This window comes from Oryctolagus cuniculus, chromosome 12, assembly GCF_051225735.1.
Source record: "Oryctolagus cuniculus isolate XC-2025 breed Fujian yellow rabbit chromosome 12, ASM5122573v1, whole genome shotgun sequence".
NCBI lineage: Eukaryota > Metazoa > Chordata > Mammalia > Lagomorpha > Leporidae > Oryctolagus > Oryctolagus cuniculus.
The window spans coordinates 106,383,444-106,406,606 of NC_142878.1; the positions used below are offsets into that span (position 1 = coordinate 106,383,444).

At 44.6% G+C, this 23,163-nt stretch overlaps 1 protein-coding gene across 40 annotated transcripts in view; it reads right to left on the minus strand.

Moving 5' to 3' along the window:
- Nucleotides 1-23,163, minus strand: part of NRG4 (neuregulin 4) — a 155,593-nt gene that overhangs the window by 24,402 nt on the left and 108,028 nt on the right. For 17 of the 40 annotated variants that reach the window (XR_016218390.1, XR_016218394.1, XR_016218387.1 and 14 more), the window contains exons 5-6: nucleotides 5,177-5,233; nucleotides 1,099-1,245 (exon numbers count right to left, since the gene is read on the minus strand). The exons of 2 other annotated variants lie outside the window; for them this stretch is intronic. Coding sequence is in view for 16 of the 38 variants with exons in the window: in XM_089310825.1 (XP_089166951.1) it covers nucleotides 1,099-1,245 (147 nt within the window). In the remaining 22 variants the exon portion in view is untranslated. Of the gene's footprint in view, nucleotides 1-1,098; nucleotides 1,246-5,176; nucleotides 5,274-6,288; nucleotides 14,700-23,163 lie in introns of all 40 variants that reach the window. 21 more of the 40 variants (XM_089310825.1, XM_089310819.1, XM_089310821.1 and 18 more) reach the window with 6 other exon arrangements.

Below are 23,163 nucleotides of genomic sequence, written 5' to 3' on the forward strand. Positions count from 1 at the left end.
AAGCACCCTCCCTCTATATTCTAATTGCTTTATTCTATAAAGAAATCAGAATACTATTTTATCTCATGTTACCTTTCTTAGAACATAAACTCCTTACCCTACTTTAGTGATTACCCCCGTGCTCCATATTCACAAATGTCTATGATAGCATCCAAACAGTAATAGGAGAGCCAGGATACCTGGTAATTTCTAAACAATCAGTTTCACATCAACAAAGCTTCAAAACATTTAAGATCATTGCTCCATGGAAGTAATTTTTCCTTTTGTCTCGTGTTTGTTTCCCCACATTGATTGCCGACTTATTTGTCTCTCTGCAAACTGATTTAAATCTCTGTGGAGTTGGAGAACAAATCTGTCTTGTTCACCATTGTATTCTTTATGCTTAGCACAAAGTCTAACACATAGTAGGCATTAAATGGAATTGACCCTAGATATTAACCTTAAACTTATATTTATAGTACTGTATATAATCTTCCTTCCTTTACATTCAAAAAAAAATTTTTTTGACAGGCAGAGTGGACAGTAGAGAGAGAGAGAGAAAGGTCTTCCTTTTGCTGTTGGTTCACCCTCCAATGGCCGCTGTGGCCGGCACACCGCGCTGATCCAATGGCAGGAGCCAGGTACTTCTCCTGGTCTCCCATGGGGTGCAGGGCCCAAGCACTTGGGCCATCTCCTCCACTGTACTCCCTGGCCACAGCAGAGAGCTGGCCTGGAAGAGGGGCAACCGGGACAGAATCCGGCACCCCGACCGGGACTAGAACCCGGTGTGCCGGCGCCGCAAGGCGGAGGATTAGCCTAGTGAGCCACGGCGCCGACCACATTCAAAATTTACTTTCAGTAGATCTAGCGCAAAATATTAGGCATGGGCCTACCTCATAGAGAAGTCAAGGTAAACAAAGAATGACAGTAGCAAAGAACAAAGTGAGACTATCCATCGAGACTATCCTTTCAAGAATGACTTATTAATCATGAAACCGTATTAGAGAGATCTCTAAACATAAAACGGCATCTGGAAAAGTATCCAGAACTAGAGAGCATATTAATATTTAGCAGAATAGCTATTTTTCCTTTTCAAAAGCTTATGTCTACTTTGCTTACCTGCACAGGCAGTAGAGGGCTCCAACGATAAGTGTTAAAAGAACAGCCACAGCCACAAAAGCTGCAAACAGGTTACTTTTCGCTTGGACGCTGGAGCTTGGGAGAAAAACCTCTTCACAGCGAGCTCCTGTGTAATTTTCGATGCACCTAGAATGGAGTGTTCAAGAGCTGCATTCCCGGTTCCTGAGCTAACTCGGAAAACTAAAGGGTGCTGTCCAGTGTGAAGAAAGAGACTGCCTTCCAGATTGTGAGCGTGGAGCACACAGGCTTTCCTGTAATGCTCACAGAGGTAAGGTTACAAGAAAACCAAGTAGCTGATGTGGCCTTGTTTTCCTTGCCTTCTTTTTCCAGTTTCCTAACTGCTTGGAGACTCCAGAGGAATTACAGGGTATTCAGTCCTCTTACCTTCCCGATTTTCATTGATGTAACCATCCATACTGGACTCAAATCCATCTCAAATTTACTTTGCTGTAGCTAATACAGATGAGGGCCTAAACATATTTTCCCTTCAAATCGCTATCTGGTCATGCCAACCTCACTTGGTAAATGATCGCTCCCTGACCCACCGCGCAGCAGCGCCTCTTTGAACGTATGCCCAATTTGTGCAGGCACCGCCACTTCCTTCCGTTCCTAAGTGGTCTTCACGCCTAATCCTGAGCATCTGCCATACTGCTTCCGTACTGTCAGTCAGTAACGCGGCTTCACAGCTGGGAGTCCTGTTCTCTACCTTACTGACTACTTTCCGCTTAGAGAACACTTTTTTACATTCTCTTTTGCCAAATACATATTTTAAAGTCAGTTTGTTCTAGATCTCAAACCATGAGATAAAGAACTACAGTCTTTGACATCAATCAGTTCTTTTTCCACTGTTAATGTGTTCAAAGGATTATAATAGCACAGCGATTGACAGAAATGAATGAGAGTGACACTGGCACCAGAATGGCTTTACAGCTGTGGTTTCATTTAAAATGAAGAAGAATATTTAAATATAAACTATGTCTATTTGTACAGCAACCCCTGAAGCTGTGGGGTAAACTATACTTGGCAGTAACTCTGCGTATGAAGTGCGGTTTAAGCTAGTTCTTACCAAAACAGAAAAGTCGATTCTACATTAATCGGTGTTCTCACCTCTTCCCAGCTTAGCTTAGGCGGGTTTTCCAAGATTTCATCTGCATTTCTCCCACCTCAGGTCTAGAAGTTACCTGTGAACCAATTACTATCTCTGACAATGAATGCAACTGACCGGTAAATACAAGGCAAGAACACCAAGACACTGTGCAGAGCGTCAATTACAGAGGAATGAGCATGAGAAAGAGTCTTGTCAAGTCCACGCCCTCTCCAGGGTGAGACGGTGCTGCTGCTGCCCATGGCCTCGACCTGGAGGGGGCCGCTCAGCAACGCAGCCTTTGAGATTCTTTCAAACTGCTGGAAAGCAAACAAACTGAAGTGCAAGGAAATATATGTGGGGAAATCACCTAAAGTCTAATTATCAATTTTTTTCCCATAGTTTAAGTCAGTTAAACAAGCATAAGGAGAAAAAAAAATTGAATGAGAAGAACTGGTTTCTTTCTCCTCTATCTCCACTTGCCAACGGGGGATGACTACCCACGCCCCCACAGTCAACACAGAGACTGCCATCACCCCCACACAAGGCCGGAGAGGGCACTTGCCACATAGCCAAAACACAAGTTATCAGTGTTTAATTTTCACAAGTATCTCTAGGGGCTGGCACTGTGGTACAGCAGGTTAAACCAGCATCCCATACGAGTGCTGGTTCGAGTCTCAGCTATTCTACTTCATCCAGCATTCCTGCTAACGCTTCTTGGAAAGCAACGGATAATGGGTGCTTGGGCCCCAGAACCCACGTCGGAGACCCTGATGGAGTTCCAGGTTCCTGGCTTCAGCCTGTCTGAGCCCTGGCCCTTGCAGTCATGTGGGGAGCAAAACAGTGGATGGAAATTTCTAGCTCTGCCTTTCAAATAAATAATTTTTTAAGAAATCTTTACTTTATTTGAAAGTCAGAATTAAGGAGAGAGCGAGAGACAGAGAGAGATAAGAGATGTTTCATCTGCTGGTTCATTCTCCAGATGGCCTCAATGGCCTGGGCTAGGCCAGGCCAAAGCTGGGAGCGTCATCTGGATCTCCCACGTGGGTGGCAAGAGCCCAGGCACTTGGACATCTTCTGCTGCTTTTCCCAGGCCACTAGCAGGGAGCTGGACTGGAAGTGGAGCGGCCGGGTCACAAACCTGCACCCGTAAGGGATGCTGGCATCACAGGCGACGGCTTTACCTGCTATGCCACAATCCAGTGCCGGCCTGACAATGTAAATTCTTCAGGAAGATTTCTTTTAAAAAAGCTATAAACTCATGACTTGGGAGTTCTTAAGGCTGTTCAAGTTTAGGCAAGATTGAATTTCAACAGAAAATGACAAACTAGCTGATGCAGCTGGTCATAAATGTGTTTACCGCATGATAAACACTGAGTCTCCCAGAGTTCAGGGAGCGGTGTCACTGAAAGCTCAGTGGCCTGGTGAGGACTTAAGCCAAAGGCAAAGGCCTGTGGAGGAGACCTGTCAGCACTGAGGTGTTCCTCTGTCTTCCTGGCCAGGATGCAGCTCCCGTGGGACGGTAAAAACCCAACGGTAACTTTAAGCCAAGTCAAGGAAAAAAAAATTTCTGAATCTAAATGTTCAGACATTTATCGTACAACAAGAAAATACGGACTACCAGTAATCGCGTACAAGGACTCTACTTGTAAAACTCTAGCTTTAGTTATGAAATGACTCAAACAGTAGATTTCAGGCCAACGCGGCTGCTCCTGTAGGGTGAGCAGGGGTCAGCCAGCGGGCGTGCAGAGGTGTCTGGCAGTGCTAGTGGCAGCTAAGCACAAAGGTCAAGTATTGCACCAGCACTGACGTAGAACCACGCAGTCTTTACGTGAGTGACTCTTGCTAAACAAGGCCTGGACCTCGCTTCGGCACAGGCTGATGAGAAGTCGTTGTGCCACCTAACGAGGTGATTACCAAGCACTAAGGGATTACGCATATTTTCCTGGAACTGAAGATTAATGCTGGAATAGATAAAATTGCTCAACTAGGTGAGAAAGTCCAGAATTCAGAATCCAAGCGATACATGTTGGGTTTTGGCTGAACGACGCCAACAGCCTGACTCTAAACTCAAAAGCTATGTGTAGTACAGAGGACGACAAACAAATGAGTTAGGGTCTACAGAATTCAAGGTAAATTGTCACAAAACTAGAGCTCTTTAGCATGAATGAACAACCAAATTTTAAATCACATACACACAGAGTGCCATTCAGCTTCAAGAATGAACCAGCTGGTGTTTTGAACCTACTTCTGAGCTTGCTGGCTGTGTGATCTTGGGCAAGTAACAAACTCTGTCAAACTCTGTCAAATCGAAAGAACACCACCCACTTAAACATATCTGGCGCTACTGTCAGAATCCCATTGGATGGGGGTAAGAGTGCTCTGAACACAGAAACACCTGCACAAGTGCAGTAAACAGATTTCATAAAAGTGGTCCCTTTACAAAGCCTCCCCCGCCCCCAACCCACGGGAGACCTGGATGGAGTTCCAAGCTCCTGGCTATGGTCTGCCCAACCCCAGCTGTTGCGGGGCAGTTGGGGAGTGAACCAGCAGAGAGAAGATCTCTGTCTCTCTGTCTCTTTCTCCCTGCATCTCAGTCTCTCTGCTTTTCAATAAAAAAAAAAAAACTTTAAAATGATCAGAGAATAAACCCAAAACTGCTCTGCAAATAAAACTATTATTTAAAAAATTAAGAAAAAATAAAACCATTCATATTTTTCATAGTCTATCATATGATTCTTGGTGTAAAATATACACACTTGTATATACAAAATATTTATATATAAAACTGATATTTTCAGTAAATACAAAATTATATTTAAATATTAGAACTACTACGTTGGTGGGCCTTCCAATTGTTTCACTGTTCATGTTCTGGTAAAACTTCCAGGTTCCTCAAGACCATGACCCAGGGGCAGGCTCATGCAGTTAAACCACAGAGGGAAATGGACAGTGTGCACGCTGGCATCTTACCTTCCCAGGCTTCAGGTCTCAACAACCTTCTAATGCAGGGAAAATCTCATGCCCCAGCTTGAAATAAGACAAAGAGAAGCCAGCATCAGTTCACTTCCTGACAAAAGAAGTTAAGTATTAGAGCTGGGCAAGTCACAGTTGTCACTCTGTACGGTACTTCCAGGTAGAAAACGAAATTCTAGTGAAGAGACCATGGAGTATTTTCACTGCCTTCCAAAGAAGACGGTAGATGATAAAGACAGTCGCCAAGGAAGATAACCAAAATTCAGAAGCAAATGCATAACCTGATATGATGTCAGCATGCAATAAGAAGAAGAAAGGGAAGGAAATTTGAAGGAGGGTGCACACTGCCTTTCATACGCCCTGGCTTCCTAGGACAGCTGTGAGCTACCCGGACTTAGTTCTGCCGGGTGTTTCCATTCTGGGACAAGTGACACAGACAGTAAGGCAAAGTCAGGTAGGAGAGAGAGCAGTATGTGTCCACTGCTGCTACCACATGCCCCTGTGTACGACACACACAGTGATCTGGCACAATGTGAGCGCTTCAGATTGATCCTCTTCAGATTGACGGACTGGGTGTTCCTGCTGAGGACACCAACGAGGAGTCTGTATCAGAAGTCAGATCAGCGAAACGAAGTGTTAACAAAACGCACAGCTAAAGGGAGCACTTGTTTTCTATTATAAGCTCCGAGGCTGTTATTTCCATTCCGTGATCTTCTGTTCTGAAGATCCATCTAATTCCCAAGCCTAACACGGTACAGTGTCAAAAGTCGGAGAGGACTGTGTCCTGGTTAATATCATGGGGCATCTTGAACTTTTTTCTTTGAACAACAAACTTCTATGAAATTTAAAGGTGAGAAAGAAATCTTATCTAAAAAGAGTGCCAAGAATCAGACTTTTTAACCAACTAAACTTAAGAAAACCTTAAGATGTTCTGTGCTTGGACAGCAGCTGGTGCAGTGAAGTCCAGCAACTTCTGAAAGACAAAAACACAGTCCACAGGTAGATGCGACGCCAACCACAGAGCACAGGGAATGCTGGCTTTCTCCCACTCGCCAATTACAAGGAGCCCTCAGCCTTAATCATTCATTCATGATGTTCATGCTCCTGACCTGCTTCATCAAGCCACTTTCAGCCTGTATCACCTGACACACGACAGTTTCCACCTGGACAACAGAGGCACTGCTCCTGAGGGAAGGGGACAGAGTTGGGTCGCAGCCAAGGCCGTGGCGACCCTGGCTGGTCTGAGCTCCTTGTTGTGTGGGCAGGTTCTGCCTGGGAAGGACCCTGTGGGAGGGTCCAACTCACCCAGGGCTTGCTAAGTCACTCTGGACAACTAGTCCAGCACGCAGGCACAGCACTGCCACGCTGAACTTCCTGCTGTTGCAACATCCCGCCTGCACACTGTGCGGTGACGCTCAGGACGGGGCGAGATGCAGGGAGAAGGGAGGCAGCAGTACAGGCCTCCCCCCGCTGGCGGCACAAGAGATGAAGACAGGCCCCTCCCTGACCCCCGCTCCGGGAACCTAGTAACTTCCAGTTGAAATGTTGAAAGACTGGGGGCTGGCTGACCTTGCATCTAAGTTGGCCAGGGAGCCAAGGCCTGGGAAGGGCTGAGGCCTGGATTGTTGTGCAGTGAAAGACTTTGAGGCATCACCAGCTGTCCTGTGAAATGCACCTTTCTGGGTGGTCTGACTCTGGGTGCAGGGGCCTGCTCTTTTCATTGTCTTTGAACTATTTTACAACTCTGTGAACTGTAGAAAACTTAGAGTCCCGTACATGAATGTCGTCAAAATGTAACAATAGATTGCCCTACAGATATTGCCAGCTTCATACCAATTTATAGCTTCATTTCAACATTATTATTATCTACTTATTTATAAGGATATTTCAAAAGATTTGCAGAAAATTTAAATTATCTTTGAATTCCATCTTCTATGTGCTGGTGAATTCCTGAGTCAGTTGAGGCACCTACTGTTTCCTTCATTACTTTATCCCTTGCTCATTAACTAATCAGCTAAGAAGATTTTTGACATCTGCTCATCTTGTATTTGCATGAAAATCATCATTTTCCCCTTTATAAACATTTACTTTTTCTACAGTTTTGAAGGCCACCCACAGAGATGTCGCGTGGACTCATCCATCAGGGCTAGGTAAAATTGGGCAGCTTAAACCCAGGCCTGATTCCTGGCTCCCAGAGAGACATCACACGTAGCTTAGAACTTAAATCCGAGGGCACTCTGCTTCGCTGGCTTTTCCCCCTCTCTGCTAATTTGCTGTTTCGTCATTGTGACTGGTTCACTGATGACTGATGAGCTGTTTCCCGTAAGAGCAATGCTGAGCACTTTGGCCTTATAGTCTAACCGTCTCGTGACCTCTGAGAGGGATGACCAAAATCTGTTCTCTGCTGGGCCAGAGACGACAGAGAAGCTGGTTTGTTAGACGTAAAAAAAAAAAGTTTCTATATTTGATTTAAAATTTTATTTGTTCAAGTTGCTTAAAAACGTTATGCCCGCTGGGAAGGAAAACGCCTCTGTGACGCTGGATCAGTGAGACTGTTTCCACGCCAAACCTGTGCATTTGAAGCTAGAGCTCTCCAGTTCTGAGACTGGAAAGGCCTTGCCTCTCACTACATGAGAGTGAGATGACTCCTTGTTTCAAGAAGATATATTAATAAATTAGGATATGAATGTGAAGCTTCTCAAAGGGGCTCTGTTCTGACAAACAGAGATAAATAAGCTATTATATAAATTAAATGGTCCTAAAGTTCCAAGAATAACTAAACTTCTAATGCTTTAAATATGCTCAACTTAAAATTCTTCTCACCAAGGCTAGAAACATTTTAAGAATCCAAGTTCACTTTAATAAGAGTAAGACTTTGGTAAACAGGAGTAGCTTAATAATTTTGGTTTATAAATGTAGGTATATTTTTATATTTTTATCTCATTTATATTAAGTATGGCCCTAACATATATTTATTTCCATTTGGATTTGTTTTTCCTAAACTCACATAGATTTACTGATCAAATAAGCTAATATTATTTTTACGTCTTAATAAAAATTATGAAAAGCATAAAACTGTTCAACAAAATTAAATCATTCTGACAAACATTTTATTTCAATCATAATTATTTTCTAGTTTTTATGCTATAAAGCATAAAAAACAGGTTAATGCCATGGTAACTTAATATGTTGGAATGATACCAAATTGAATATCCTTAGATATTTAATTATTAAATTTTATGTTTAGATATAATCAGACATTAAAATTAAGACAGAATACTGATATATTAATCACTAAGTATAATTTTATGTTTATACTTTAGCTTCTTATGTAAGTTCATTGTTTTGAATATAATGAAAATAACTGCTTTTGCCACTTCAAGAAGTTATATAAATGATCTGCATGGCAATCAAAGTTGTAATGTATGTGTTCGTGACTTCTGCATACAGCCACTGACCTGCTTGCGTACACTACATCTCACAATTTCCACCTCTTCCCAGTTTTCTCTGTGAACTGTGAGTTAGTTACTTGGTTGAAAGTTATTAATGGGGCTCACACTGTGGTGTAGCAGGTAAAGCCACCGCCTGCAGTGCCGGTATCCCACATTGGTGCCGGTTCGAGACCTAGCTGCTCCACTTCCTATCCAGCTCTCTGCTTTTCTACTGAAAGCAGTAGAAGATGGCCCAAGTCCTTGGGCCTCTGCACCCATGTGGGAGACCTGGAGGAAGTGCTTGGTTCCTGGCTTCCGATCAGTGCAGCCTGGCTGTTGCAACCATCTGGGGAGTGAACCAGCAAATGAAAGATCTCTCTCTCTCTGCCTTTGCCTCTCTGTAACTCTGCCTTTCAAATAAATACATATTTTTTTAAAAAAAGAAAGTTATAATTGATGAATGACAGGATACTAAGAACAATTGTGACAGAGAAACACAAATGCATATTATTTTTCAAGGAAAAAGCAGCATTGTTTGAAAGCAGCAATTCTAAGCCTTTTTGGCTCCCTAACCAAAGGACTCAAGGACTCACTGAGGCCCCCAGAGAGTTTTTGTTTATATGGGTTAGAAGTATTGGTGTTCAGGGCTTTTGTTGTGGTAATGGGTTAAGCTGCTGCCTGCAAGGCTAGCATACTATATGGGTGCCAGTTTGTGTCCCAGTTGCTCCACTTCTGATCCAGCTCCCTGCTAGTGTACATAGGAGGGCAGTGGAAGATGGTCTAAGTGCTTGGGCCCCTGCACCCACATGGGAGACCTGGAGGAAGCTCCTGGCTCCTGACTTGGGCCTAGCTGAGCCTCAGCTGTTGTGGCCATTTGGGGAGTTAACCAGAAGATGGAAGATATCTCTCTTTCTAACTCTGCCTTTCAAGTCAATGAATAAATCTTAAAACAAAATAAGTAAACAAAAAAACTCAAAAAACTACTGGTGCTCACTGTACTGGAAACTAAAGCATTATTAATCATACTCCTTAGTTCAAGACCATTTAGCTGTCTTTCTCTTTTGTATTTAGTTAGGGGTCCCCTTAGTTCCCCCACTACTCCTTCCCTCTCCACCACAGGAAACCACACTCAGTGTGTTTGGGGTACAGTCAGTTGCAATATCCATGGGCTCTGCACCCATGGATTCAACCAACTGTGGACTGAAAATATTCAGAAGAAAAGTGTGTCTCTATTGAATATGTACAGTTTTTTTAAACAAACATGATTACTTGAATGATACAGTATACACTACTTATGTAGCATTGCTACCGTGTTCAGTACTGTAAGTAATCGAGGGATGATTCCCCACCCCCACCGGTACCCTCTGTTCAGGCTCGGCCGCCACAAGCGAGAGAGTTAAAGGACACCTTTTCCTCGCATCTGTGGGGAAAACCTCAGCAGCAGACAGCAAATGCTTTAGGCCTGTCAAAAGGTGCCAAGAAACATAATTCTGAAATAGTTATTCACCTGAAAATAAGAATGATGAACACATAGCAGGTTATAAATAACATCTCAGTGTTATTAGAACACGGCTTTGACCTGGTAGGCACTCCTGGGAAAGGACCAGGGATAACTGCAGGAAGGTCTGTTCACTCCAGAATGGGAGAGGCACAGGGCAGGAAGGCTCTGCCGTGTAAATGCCACCCCACGTCCCTCAGTGTCTGAGTCTGTAAGGGCCTGCCTTCTCAGTCCGATGGATGTCCTCAGGTACAGCAGGTACTGGTGACCTCCTGCCCATCTACTGAGAAACCAGTGACTGAGGGCCTCACCAGGGTATTTGTCAGTGCATTATTATATCTTGGATTATGTATGGAAAAGAAAAACTAAAACAGAAACAGGAGCCCACTAAGGTTCTTCACAATGTTACTTCCCATGTTTTTTTTTTTTTTTTTTTTTTTTGACAGGCAGAGTGGACAGTGAGAGAGAGAGACAGAGAGAAAGGTCTTCCTTTGCCATTGGTTCACCCTCCAATGGCCGCTGCGGCCAGCGCACCGTGCTGATCCGATGGCAGGAGCCAGGTGCTTCTCCTGGTCTCCCATGGGGTGCAGGGCCCAAGCACTTGGGCCATCCTCCACTGCACTCCCGGGCCACAGCAGAGAGCTGGACTGGAAGAGGGGCAACCGGGACAGAATCCGGTGCCCCGACTGGGACTAGAACCCGGTGTGCCGGCGCCGCAAGGCGGAGGATTAGCCTAGTGAGCCGCGGCGCCGGCCCCCATGCTGTTTTAAATGCTGCTGGCACGAGGGAACAGGTACCTGGGAGCACCTAAAGATCCTGTCTTAACCCACGCCCAGCCACCTGCTGCCTTTCCAGGGATGTCAGCCAGAAGCTGAACAGGAAGGAGGGAGCTAGGTCATTTTTTTTTTTTAATTTTACCTCTCCAAATTGAATCTTGAATATACAAAAAATAAAATAAAAAACTCAGGATTTCTTTATACCTAGAAAGAACTCCCAGGAAAATAAAACACAATTTTAGAAATCTTTTCCTTATGTAGGGATGGGAAGAATAATTAGAATACTAACACCCTGAACAATAAAGAAGTCCATCATATATTTTCAATCTCAGGGCAAATGCAGATCAAAACTCTTATGAATTACTTATGAAATGTATTCCAAGAGACTTTTACACTTCACCATGTTGATATTATTGGCTACAGAAATACATGAACACAGCCACTGAGCACCTGTTTTTGACACAGCTTTGTTTTAACCAGAAGGCTCTGCTCCAGGCTAAAGCCAGGGTTTCTGCTCTTGACCACAAAGATGGGTCCCAGAGCCTCCTGGGAAGGGAGCGTTTGCACAACTTCCATAGGAGACCGAGGGGCTGCGTCAGGATTTCCAGACTCTTTACGGTTCAGAAGCAGACAGACTCAGGAGAGCAGACTGGCAGCCCGAGGTCCAGACGAATTCATCGCCTGACTGAACTGATCAGGGAAAATGTATTGTGGATATCTGCTTAGAATACTGCTAGTATTTTAATCATCTACTTTTCTGATATTAAAAAACCTTTGTTGTTCTTCTAAAACTTTCACTGGAATTTAGCAAACACTGCTTTTGTATACTGAAACAACACATTTTGAAATTTCTGATGCTCATTGAATAGCTGCGAGCCCTAAATTCAGAAACTCTAAGTCTCCTTTTCTTAACAATACAGTTCTTCGCTTATGTCTAGTGAGACACTGCTCTCCTTTTCATTAAGACAGAGCTGGGAGAATCATTTGGGCAAGCAAGGCCTTTCTAGACTGTTATAGCTGAGAGAATGGTTCTCTCTGAATTGGGTAAGATAGGCTGGTTTGACAGAACCAAGGTTGATGTTTCTGGCGGATCTAGTGCGTGCAAAGGGCATGTGGTGAACTGGCCTGGCACCAGGCTGACAGGCCTCAGGTTCACAGAGGGGTGAGGCAGTAACCTGCTGGAGGGCCAGCGACCACGGAGCACTGGCCATTTCTAGACCAGAGGAACTCAGCCAAATCTGTCGGTACTGCGGGTGAAGTCTGGAGGAGTTAGTTTGGTAGGTTTGGTTTCCTAGCCTTAGAACAACAAATCATCGAGGCTTTTAAAATTCCACTTCACTCATTAAGAAAATGTTCAGGCAGAAGGTAATTTTGTAACCTTCATGGATATTCAATACCAAATAGCTGGAATTTGCAGAAGCAAAATATCACTCCTATGTATTTAACCTATGTATTTAAATATCACTCCTCCTATATAGCTTCCTACGGCTGTACCAGCAGTTTTACAGTAATGGATAGCCTTGGAGCCTATTATAATTACAAGCAAAGATACTGTCATAAATTAATTCTGAAAGACTTTGAAATGGGCAAAAATGTGTTTAAAAACATTACTGGGGTCCTGTCCAATGCACCCCTAAGGATGATTTTATATGGGAAACCATCTTTCCTTATCTTTGAGCTATATTATAACTGTGAATTGTATGAAAACTTACAGTAATCAAAATGATTCTTTCCCACAGAAATACAAGTAAGTTTTACCTGGTGGAATTATACTGACAAATAGGTAGTGAGTTGTGCATCTATTTGTAAAATATTTTCAGCATTCTTGTCTATATTTCTGTCTGTTGCCTGAATTATCCTTTGAATCGATGGGTAACATCTTACTGGTTCCCTCACTAATTAAGAAGTTACATAAAATCTTTTACAGGTTAACTTATATTTGAAAGAGATCATGCTTTTATCTTTTTAAAAAAAATTATCTAATGCCTACGAGACTGACCCCGTGCTCCAGAGCCTGGGAAGATTCTTACTTCGCAGGTGGGCTGCCAGAGCGCAGGGGAACGGCAACTACTGCATCGTGCTGGGGATCTTTGGGGACCCTGTCGGTTGCCAGGGCGCCTTATACCACCTCGCCACCGACTTTCAGACAATAACCTGCAGACACATTTTCAGGAACACACTATGCACGAAAAATGAAGGTCAGACAAAAGTCATGATAAAATTGTTACCCTGCATCAGGTATTTGTATCAGTAAAGACTCATACTTTTTTGGGGCCGGTGATGTGGCACAGAGGATGAAGCCGCCGCCTACAGTGCCAGCATCCCGTATGGGCACCGGTTCAAGTCCTGGCTGCTCCTTTTCCGATCCAGCTCTCTGCTGTGGCCTGGGAAAGCAGTAGAAGATGGCCCAAGTGCTCGGGCCCCTGCACTCGCAAGGGAAGACCTGGAGGAAGCTCCTGGCTCCTGGATTTGGATCGGCACAGCTCCGGACATTGCGGCCAACTGGGGAGCGAGCCAGCAGATGGAAGACCTCTCTCTGCCTCTCCTTCTCTCTCTGTGTAACTCTGACTTTCAAATAAATAAATAAATCTTTAAAAAATGATTCATACTTTTGAGTTTCTTCCATCTACCATGCTACTTTTAATGACCAAACATATAAAATTAAAAATGCAGTTTTCTTTCAGAACAACATTCCATAGGTCCATTTCTGCAATTGTATAGTACACTGTGAAAAGAGAAAAATCTCAACAAGAATTTTAAAATAGGATATCAAGTTTAAAGCAACTGAAATTAGTTTATTTTACAAAGAACTAAATATATGTTAGTAAAGATCCAGACTTAACGGTAGCTTTGATGAAGTATAGGTGAAGTACTTCCTACTCACTCGACAGAGCCACAGATTCTGCTCCTCTCTCAGTTCTCTGTCACAAAGTTAAAAGCTCAGCATCTCCGGGAAAAGTGAGACGTTAAGCTACGTGACATTAAACCCCAGTGTGAACGCAGATTTTCAGAAAGGATGTGCAGTGTGACCGGCAACAACCACCTTTTTTCTTAGGCAGTCATCAGCGTATGTGTGCCTGAGACAAGAACTGATGAGTATCAGGTGACGGACATGCCAGTTGCCCTGATCTGACCATTACATGTTGTACATATGTACTGAAATGTTGCACTGTGCCCCACAAATATGTACAGTTACTATGTTGTCAATTAAAGATAAAAATAATTCTTTAACAGGTACCAACAACTTTCAAAGAAACTTGTTTTACTTACAAAAACAAAACAAAAACAAAGTGAGTCCCCCCATTATGAGCATGTGTTCTCAAGGCTTGGGTACACAAAGGCAGGCAAACATGTACAGCAGGAAGGGCCAATGGCCTGAAGAAGTTACCCACACTCGGAGTCTCGCATCTACCTGGTAAGGACCTCAGGATGATCCCTGACATATCAGTGTACTCAACAGTGACAAAATAAACTTGAATATGAGCTGCTTGCTGCTTTCCTGATTTTATGAATGAATGAAAAAAAGAGAAAACAAATTTTGGCATGGCCAGCGCTGTGGCGCAGCAGGTTACTGCCCTGGCCCAAAGTGCTGGCATCCCATATGGGTGCTGGTTCGAGACCCAGCTGCTCCACTTCTGATCCAGCTCTCTGCTGGGGCCTGGGAAAGCAGTGGAAGATGGTCCAAGTCCTTGGGCCCCTGCACCCACGTGGGAGACCTGGAAGAAGCTCCTGGCTCCTGGCTTCGGATCAGCACAGCTCCGGCTGTTGCGGTCAACTGAAGAGTGAAGACCTCTCTCTCTCTACCTCTCCTCTCTCTGTGTAAATAAATAAATCTTTAAAAATTTTTTTTTGGCATACTAAACAAATTATTTATACGTTTTTGAAATTTATTTGTGAAAGTGGAATAAATTATGCATGTGCATATGTCTAATTTGCTATACAGTAATAATGTACGTAGAAATCTATGAAGACATATAGTAAATACTCAGCTTTCTGAAATGCTTTATTTATTTATTTTTTATTTATTTATTTTTTTTTACAGGCAGAGTGGACAATGAGAGAGAGAGAGAGACAGAGAAAGGTCTTCCTTGTCCGTTGGTTCACCCCCGCAGTGGCCACTGCCAGGAGCCAGGTGCTTCTCCTGGTCTCCCACGCAGGTGCAGGGCCCAAGCATTTGGGCCATCCTCCACTGCACTCTCGGGCCACAGCAGAGAGCTGGACTGGAAGAGGGGCAACCGGGACAGAATCCGGCGCCTTGACCGGGACTAGAACCCATTGTGCCGGTGCCGCAGGCAGAGGATTAGCCTTTTGAGCCGCGGTGCCAGCCCATGAAATTCTTTTAAAAAGTTGTAGTCACACAGGAGTAATGGTGTGGTACAGCAGGTTAAGCTGCTGCTTGGAAGGCCCGTGTCTCGTATCAGAATGCCTGGTTCAGGTCCTGCTACTGCGCCTGGAAGCCAGCAGATGATGGCTGAAGTGCTTGAGTCCCTGCCACCCACGTGGGAGACCTGGATAGAGCTCTGGGTTCCTGCCTGTGGCGTGGCTCAGCCCTGGCTGTTGGGGGCATTTGGGGGGTGAACCAACCAGACAGAAAATCTCTCCACCCTTGCCCCATCTTCTCTCCCTACTCCTGTTTCTCTGTCCCTCTGCCTTTCAAATAAATAATAATCATTCAAAGTTTCACATATAAAAGTATCTTAGAGAGTTTGCAAAAAGCTAAATATGTAAAGCCTATGCTGTAATTTCGTCCTGTTAACATTCTCAGATGAAGTTCAGAAACGATAGCATGTTTTTATCCCAAACTATGAATCACAGAGAATTCTTAAAACTGCAACCTAAATCCCTGCTGGAAATGCTGACACCTGAATGCTGACAGCAGCCCCCTCAACATGGCCATGGTCAGACAGCAACACCCGTGCCTGCGTCTGTGCCGACATCAGCAAAGCTTGGCTCTAAATTTAACGGATTTTGACCCTTGGTGTTTTTTGTTTTTCCTTCTTTTTTGTAGTTGAGCTGTTTTAATGACATTTATTTGAATACATAAGTTTGGAGAGAAAACACACAAACAGTTCTATCTTGGTGCCACTTTGAAATAGTATTTGTTAAGATCAAAATAGCTAAAATGGAAATCTGGTTTAAAAGATTACATTTTATTGAAAAGGTTGGTATTTTTTGTTCAAATCATGATTGAATGAGATCAAACCAATAAAACATTGTCCCCTCCCCCCAAAAAGAGCCAACAAATTGACATTGACTGTTAACCAAATTATGATAGAATTCATGCTCTGGGTATGACGTTCAGCTGAACTCATGTAAGAGGTCAATAAATCTGAATATAGTGCATTTTAATCACTAATTTTTTGTGTGTCAAAATAAACTTACTAAATTCTACTTCATCACATATTGTCCTTGCTTCCTCTAAGTGGGATCAGAAATGCATACTATGAAAAAACTACACATGGATTCTAAACTCACCATTTAATCCATTTTTCTATGACCCTTTAGGTACAGTTGTAAATGGTGGTCCTCAAAGATTCTTACTAACTTTTACTGACACAAAACACCACAAGCAAAGAGCACAGCAGAACTGCAGTGTAAGTGGTAACGCAGGATCTTTCCTGAAATGAGCTTACAAATCTCACAGCTACCGTGTGCAAGACTCTGAGAATCCCTGTACTGACCAGCCAACTAATCTGTAATTTCCCCCTGAGAAACCTTTGTGGGTATCTGCAAAGATACCTGATTTTTGTTGACAGTGTTTACTGTCACTCACCTGCTAATCCTGTAACATGTCCAGAATGTATACATAAGAAAACATTCTGCTTCCAAAGGGTCTTGTTTTTGGACAAGAACCAACTATTTGGAAGTTTTGAAAAAAAGTTAGTCTCAGAGTAAAATTAAACTGAAAAAAAAAAAGTATCTCAAGAAATTTTTACAAAGAACCTAAGAAACAGCTTTTTCTAAAAGGTCTAGACTCCCAAGGATAGTAAAAGGGAAGACAGAGACTGCCGAAACCAGAAATGGGGGAAGTGCACTGGAAAATACTGGATTCATTAAGAAACAGATGAAATCTTTTCTTGGGGGGTTATTTCTCACTGACATTAACCTGGTGTAATCGATGCAGCGAGTCAGCAGAGCATGAGGAAGGCTGCACTCGATCTGCAGGTCAGGCACAACCTAGCATACTGCCAAGCAAAAGGACAGCACGTTTCAGGGCTTTCTCTGGCTTTTTTTTTTTTTTTTTTTTTTTGACAGGCAGAGTGGACAGTGAGAGAGAGACAGAGAGAAAGGTCTTCCTTTGCCGTTGGTTCACCCTCCAGTGGCCGCCGCGGCCAGCGCGCTGCAGCCAGCGCACTGCGCTGATCCGATGGCAGGAGCCAGGTGCTTCTCCTGGTCTCCCAAGGGGTGCAGGGCTCAAGCACTTGGGCCATCCTCCACTGCCCTCCCGGGCCACAGCAGAGAGCTGGCCTGGAAGAGGGGCAACCAGGACAGAATCCGGCGCCCCGACCTGGACTAGAACCCGGTGTGCTGGCGCCGCAAGGCGGAGGATTAGCCTAGTGAGCCGCGGCGCCGGCCTTCTCTGGCATTTTTAGCTCACTCTTCAGTTTTCTGTTTCCATGACTCCCAGAGGCCCTCTTCAAAGGCACACAGGGCATTCTCGTGCAGAGAGATTCAGCTCAGGTCTCACGTTCTAGATTACTCCTCCACTGGAGACTTCACTCAGCTCCAGTAAACCGATTTCTACTCCTCAGTCATACTTACAACCTTCCAAGGATCATTTGCATGTAAGAGAGAACTTTGGGCCGGCACTGTGGTGCAGTGGGTTAAAGCCCTGGCCTGAAGCACAGGCATCCCATATGGGCATCAGTTCGAGTCCTGGCTGCTCCACTTCTGATCCAATTCCCTGCTAATGCACCTTGTAAAGCAGTGGAAGGTGGCCCAAGTCCTTGGGCCCCTGAACCCACACGGGAGACCAGGAAGATGCTCCTGGCTTTGGATTGGCTCAGCTACGGCCATTGTGGCCATTTGTGGAACAAACCAGTTGATAGAAGACCTCTCACTCTCTGTCTGTCTTTGCCTTTCTCTGTAACTTTGTCTTTCAAATAAATAAACTAAATCCAAGAGAGCGAGAGAGTGCAAACCTCACAAGTTGACAGAAAATAATCAAGTTATAGGAAACAAGCTTACACTTGAGTAATGATGACAGGCTACAGTGACATTTCTCCAACTAAAGGGATAAAGTTGAACAATTACCAAAGAATTTTGAGAGCCTCAAGGTAGACTACATAACCAAGGCTCTTCTCTATTTAGATTGTTGTTTGAAAAGAAGGAATTTTTCATATTCTTTTTTTTTTTAAGATTTACTTATTTACTTGAAAGAGTGAGAGAGAGAGAGAGAGAGAGAGAGAGAGAGGTGTCTTCCATCCATTGGTTCACTCCCCAATTGGCTGCAACAGCCGGAGCCGCGCCAATCGGAAGCAAGAAGCCAGGAGCCTCCTCCAGGTCTCCTACGTGGGTGCAGGGGCCCAAGGACTTGGGGCCATCCTCTGCAGCTTTCCCAGGCCACAGCAGAGAGCTGGATCGGAAGTGGAGCAGCTGGGACTTGAACCGGCACCCATGTAGGATACCGGCACTGTAGGCGGCAACTTTACCCTGAATTTTTCATATTCTAACTGAAGTTCCCTTACATTCATGCTTTAATTTTTACCAATGCTACACATGATCATTTAATATGTGTATTTCAGACAATAATTCCCTTTATATTTAGTAAACGAATAAAAATCTGGCAGAAACTGCCAGCTGACCCCTCCCCCACCCACTCACAGAAGGCTTAGCCAGGTCCATGGCTGCCTGAAATGAGCACGCACTTCTTCGTCCACGCACAGTGAGGTACAGTCATGTAACCTGGTTCCAACCAGTCGGTTGTGAGGAAAGTCACAGGTTCAACTTCCAACTTCCAGAAAACGTCCTTAAAAGTAGAAGTGTCTCCTTTTCCTCCTTCACACCACTTGGAAAAGTGTAACCTACAGAATTCTAAAGCAGTATGTAAGATCCATCCAAAGCGGCGGAGACTGGTTGGGAAGAAGCCAGGAAATAAGCGCTCTGGGGCTACCCAAGGAGGCTGGCGTGCTGGAGCTCAGGGCACACCATGAGGTTGTGGTTCCTGAAGGCTGAGGCTCACGCTGACTCACAGGAACCAGGCCTCTTGTGCCTTCCTGTGAAGGGACAGGGAGCGGAGGAACGGAGAAAGCCATCAGCGTGCCAGACCAGAGGGGAGCCGGAACCACAGAGCCCTGCACACGAGGCTGCAGGAGACAGCCTTCAGCTCTCCCTGACACAACTGCAGAGGCCCAGCAAGGGGCAGGAAGATGCTCAGCTATGAAGCAGAGACCCAAACAAATGAGGCCAGGGATGACAGAGCAGAATGGCAATACTGTCTATCCGGACAGGGTAGACATTACACAACTTACAAACACTGGAAGAGACGGGGGAAACAAGGTGGGAAGCAGAGTGACAACTGAAGGCTGACGCAGACACTGGCGGGCAATTCCAGGGTGGAACTTAACAGAAAGTCAAGCAGGAGGTGGAAAAGCACATTAGTGACTTCTAGAGCATTATGATAAAGAATCCTGCCCTTTTCCATCATCATTCCTGGCTGGGAACTCAGGTGCCGTATAAAGAAGTGTGAAAGCCAAGGATGCCAATAACAAAAAGCACCAAGCAGAACCAAGACCAAATGCAGCCACGTCATAAAGGGAAAAGGCTTCCCAGAGAGGCTTAGAACGCAAATGCCAACTCGCTGCCGCAGTCATGACATCCACTTAGAAAAAGTGCTTTCCACCGGTAGGAGTGTCGCACTGGGAAAAGATTAAGATCAGGAGTCATGTTCCTATTGTCAGACAAGGTAGGATTCAGGTCAAAAGCATTCAAGCAGACAAAGCAAGTTACTTCACAGAAGATATGACAGTTATTGGTATCTTCACAGCAAATAATACCATAGCAACAATCAGGACAAAGAAAAAGAGAAACACAGAGTGAATCGTATTACCAAAGAAACCGCACACCTGACCTCCAAAGCCTGCTCAAATCCCAAAGAATCCTCGGGCACCTGAATCTCAGCAGTGAGCGATGAAGGCATCAGTTCCCAACACGGGCCTGCTTTCCAACAACTGCTTCCGCTGCGGCCTAGGAGAACACCCAACAGGAGGGAGCCAGGGGTGCAGCTGGCAATGCACTTGAACCAGAATGGCTCACCAGCGGATTTACTTCCCTTCAGAACAGGAGGAACTCGCAAGTTTTCTTAAGGAGAGCCCAATCATGACTGTAGACCACTGACTAATTCGATGTTTCCTGTCTTCTTCCAAACTTCATTAGAATTGTCCCATTCCTATCCTGCCACTGTTTCCTAAGTGGCATTATGTGTGCATCCTTCCAAAATTCTCAGGTTGAAATCCTAATGTCCAGTGTATAAGGAGGTGAGGCTTCTGGGAGGTGACCAGGCCAGAGGGAGATGCTCTCATGGTGGGATTAGCTTTCCAAATGTGAAACACCAGAGCTCATTCTGGGACCCCCCCTATTCCCTCTCAGCCATGGAAACAGACAGCAAGGAGGCACGCATCTGCTAACCAGGAAGAGGGCCCACCAGGAACCCCGCCAACCAGCACCTTCATCTTGGCTTCCCAGCCTTCAGAACTGTGAAAAACTAACTCTGATGTTCAGGTCACCCAGTCTGGATTCTGTTACGTTAGCCCCATCAGGATATATGGGTTGAGTTTGGGGGTGGAGAATAACTTCTAATTTATTGGCTGCTGAACTTCAAACTGGATGGGGTTTAGGTGAGAAGAGGGGTCTGAATATGCACCTGGAGAGCCTGTGGGAGACGAGGCTATTTTGTTTCCCAAAAGCCAATTTCCCCCTCTCCTAAGCAATGGAATCCACTGGAAATGACTGCTTCAGAACTAACCACCACTGTAGAGTCGGGACACATAGATTATCAGCCGCCAATTATAAGGGCTGTTCAAAACACCCTAAGCCTATTGCCAGCAGGGAGCCCTCAGGCTTGAAAGACCTTGGTAAAGTTGCCAAGGCACAGCATCCATGGCACTCATACACTATCCAGGTGCTTCAACAGCAGGAAGACACGCACGGATGTACACTGTGGATGCCACACAGGGAAGGTGTTTGAGTGGCCAGGATAATATAGTCAGGTTGCTAGCATTCTCAAATAAAATGTATCCTCTACACCTGACATTCATCTTGACGTTATCTTGGATAATAAGGCAATGTGAACCAAACAAGCTATGTGGTGATTTCTGAAGACAGCAGTTCTACGTCTATAGCAGGCACCCGAGAGGGTACTAGCCTCTGAGAGGCTGACTCAACACAACTAGGCACTTGTGACATCGTCTGCTCCTCCCAGGATGCATGAGCAGGAGGCTGGATGGATGAAGAGGAGCCTCGAGCTTTGACTGCAGCTTCCTTCAGGATTCTCTCCCGTCGACTTCCATGGGCAGCATAAACAGAAACTTGGGTAGCCTTCTTTTCAGTTTCACTCTATGTTTATCTGATTAGCGTCCGTCCTCAGATCCCATAAAAATGGGCAACTCACCCAGTGATACTCCCTTCTTCCAAGTGCCAATTCCCTCTTTGATTCTGCCTACTCTTAGTCACTCCCCAGTAACTTCAGATCCTATTATAAGTCTTTGTAGGATTTACAATTGCATCTGTAAATGAGAGCTATGGTATGAGCTACACTAGCTTTACATGAACCAAGTGGTTTCTATCAGAACTTACACTGATGATGCCCAAGTATTAAAGGACCTTACAGGATTTGAAATCTATAAGCCTTATTTAAGACTGAAGTAGGAGACTGCTGGATTGGCCACAAGAGTCATATTCCTGAAAATCCAGGCCTAGAAGAAGGCCACTCAAAGAAAAGCCAGTCACACACTGTAGTACCATGTCTAGATTGTGTATTAAGTGTAAGTGGGAAACAGATTGATCTACAGTACTTAGAACTGAATGAAACAAGATTATTTAATGAAAACGACTCACAAGGTTGGTGAATCAGAGCTGAGCAAAGTTCCTCTAATAATGGAGCTAGGGGCCCTCTGCCATGTGTTTGCCCTGTGTGCACGCTGGTATTGAGTCACCTCTCAGGTTTATTCCCTAAATAAACCCGTTATAGCTGTGAGTTCATGTCTTGCTTTGTCCTGCTCTTTCCTTACAGACTTTACCAAGACGCCTTTCTACACATCCTCCACCCACCTTACCAGGGTCCGCGAGGCCTTCTGCACCTCTCCCAACAAGCAGCTTAGGAAGGGGCTGTGCCCCCGCCAACTGGAATGAAGACTGGGTTCAAACCCCCACCCTCTGTCCACCCAGGTTATACCCCCACTTCCCTTCTGCCCTAAGCTAAAGTGTTTTCTATATAAAAAAATTAAGGGATACTAGCTAAATATTTTTTTACAAAAAGATCAATCCATTTATTTGAAAGGCAGTCACAGAGGTAGAGGGATAGATGAAGAAACAGATTTCTATTTGCTGATTTACTCTTCAAAAGGCTGCAAGCCAGGAGCTTGGAGCTCCATCCAGGTTTTCCATGTAGGTGGCAGGGGCACAAGCACTCAGGCCATCCTCTGCTGCTCTCCCAGGTGCATTAGCAGGGAGCTGGACTAGAAGTGGAGCAGCTGGGACTTGAACTGGTACTCATATGGGAAGCTAGCCTAACAGGTGGTAGCCTAACCCACTGTGCCACAACACCGGCCCCAGCTGAGTATTTATTAGTACATATAAAGAAAGACTCTAAGAACTTATTGAGCAGCAAGGGAAATCCAAGGGAGAGAAAGGCACTCAGGGAAGTAGCAGCAACGCCCACCTAAGCACTGTCAGGCAGAAAGGGAGTTGTAGCTGGAGGACTGCAATTATTATAGTCCTAGGCAAGATTACTTGCGTCACAGAAATTAATGCATCAATTCAGTTACACATAGATGTATACTGAAATTATGTATTTTATTATGTTCTCTGTACTCACTAAGTAACGTTATACTCAGAAACTTGACTTTCCACGCATATCAAGTCTACAGAGAAAAAAGAGAGTGCCTGGCACACACTAATGCAGTCTACGGAGGTTATAGCTTTTATGAATGAATAAACTGGAATATGTTTTAGACATTAGTCTCAGGAAGCCTAGTCGATGCACGTCAGCCGAGATTTGCGATCCCCTCACGATGAGCTTAACTACACTCCTAATCACCTCAGCTGAGGGGAGAACTCAGC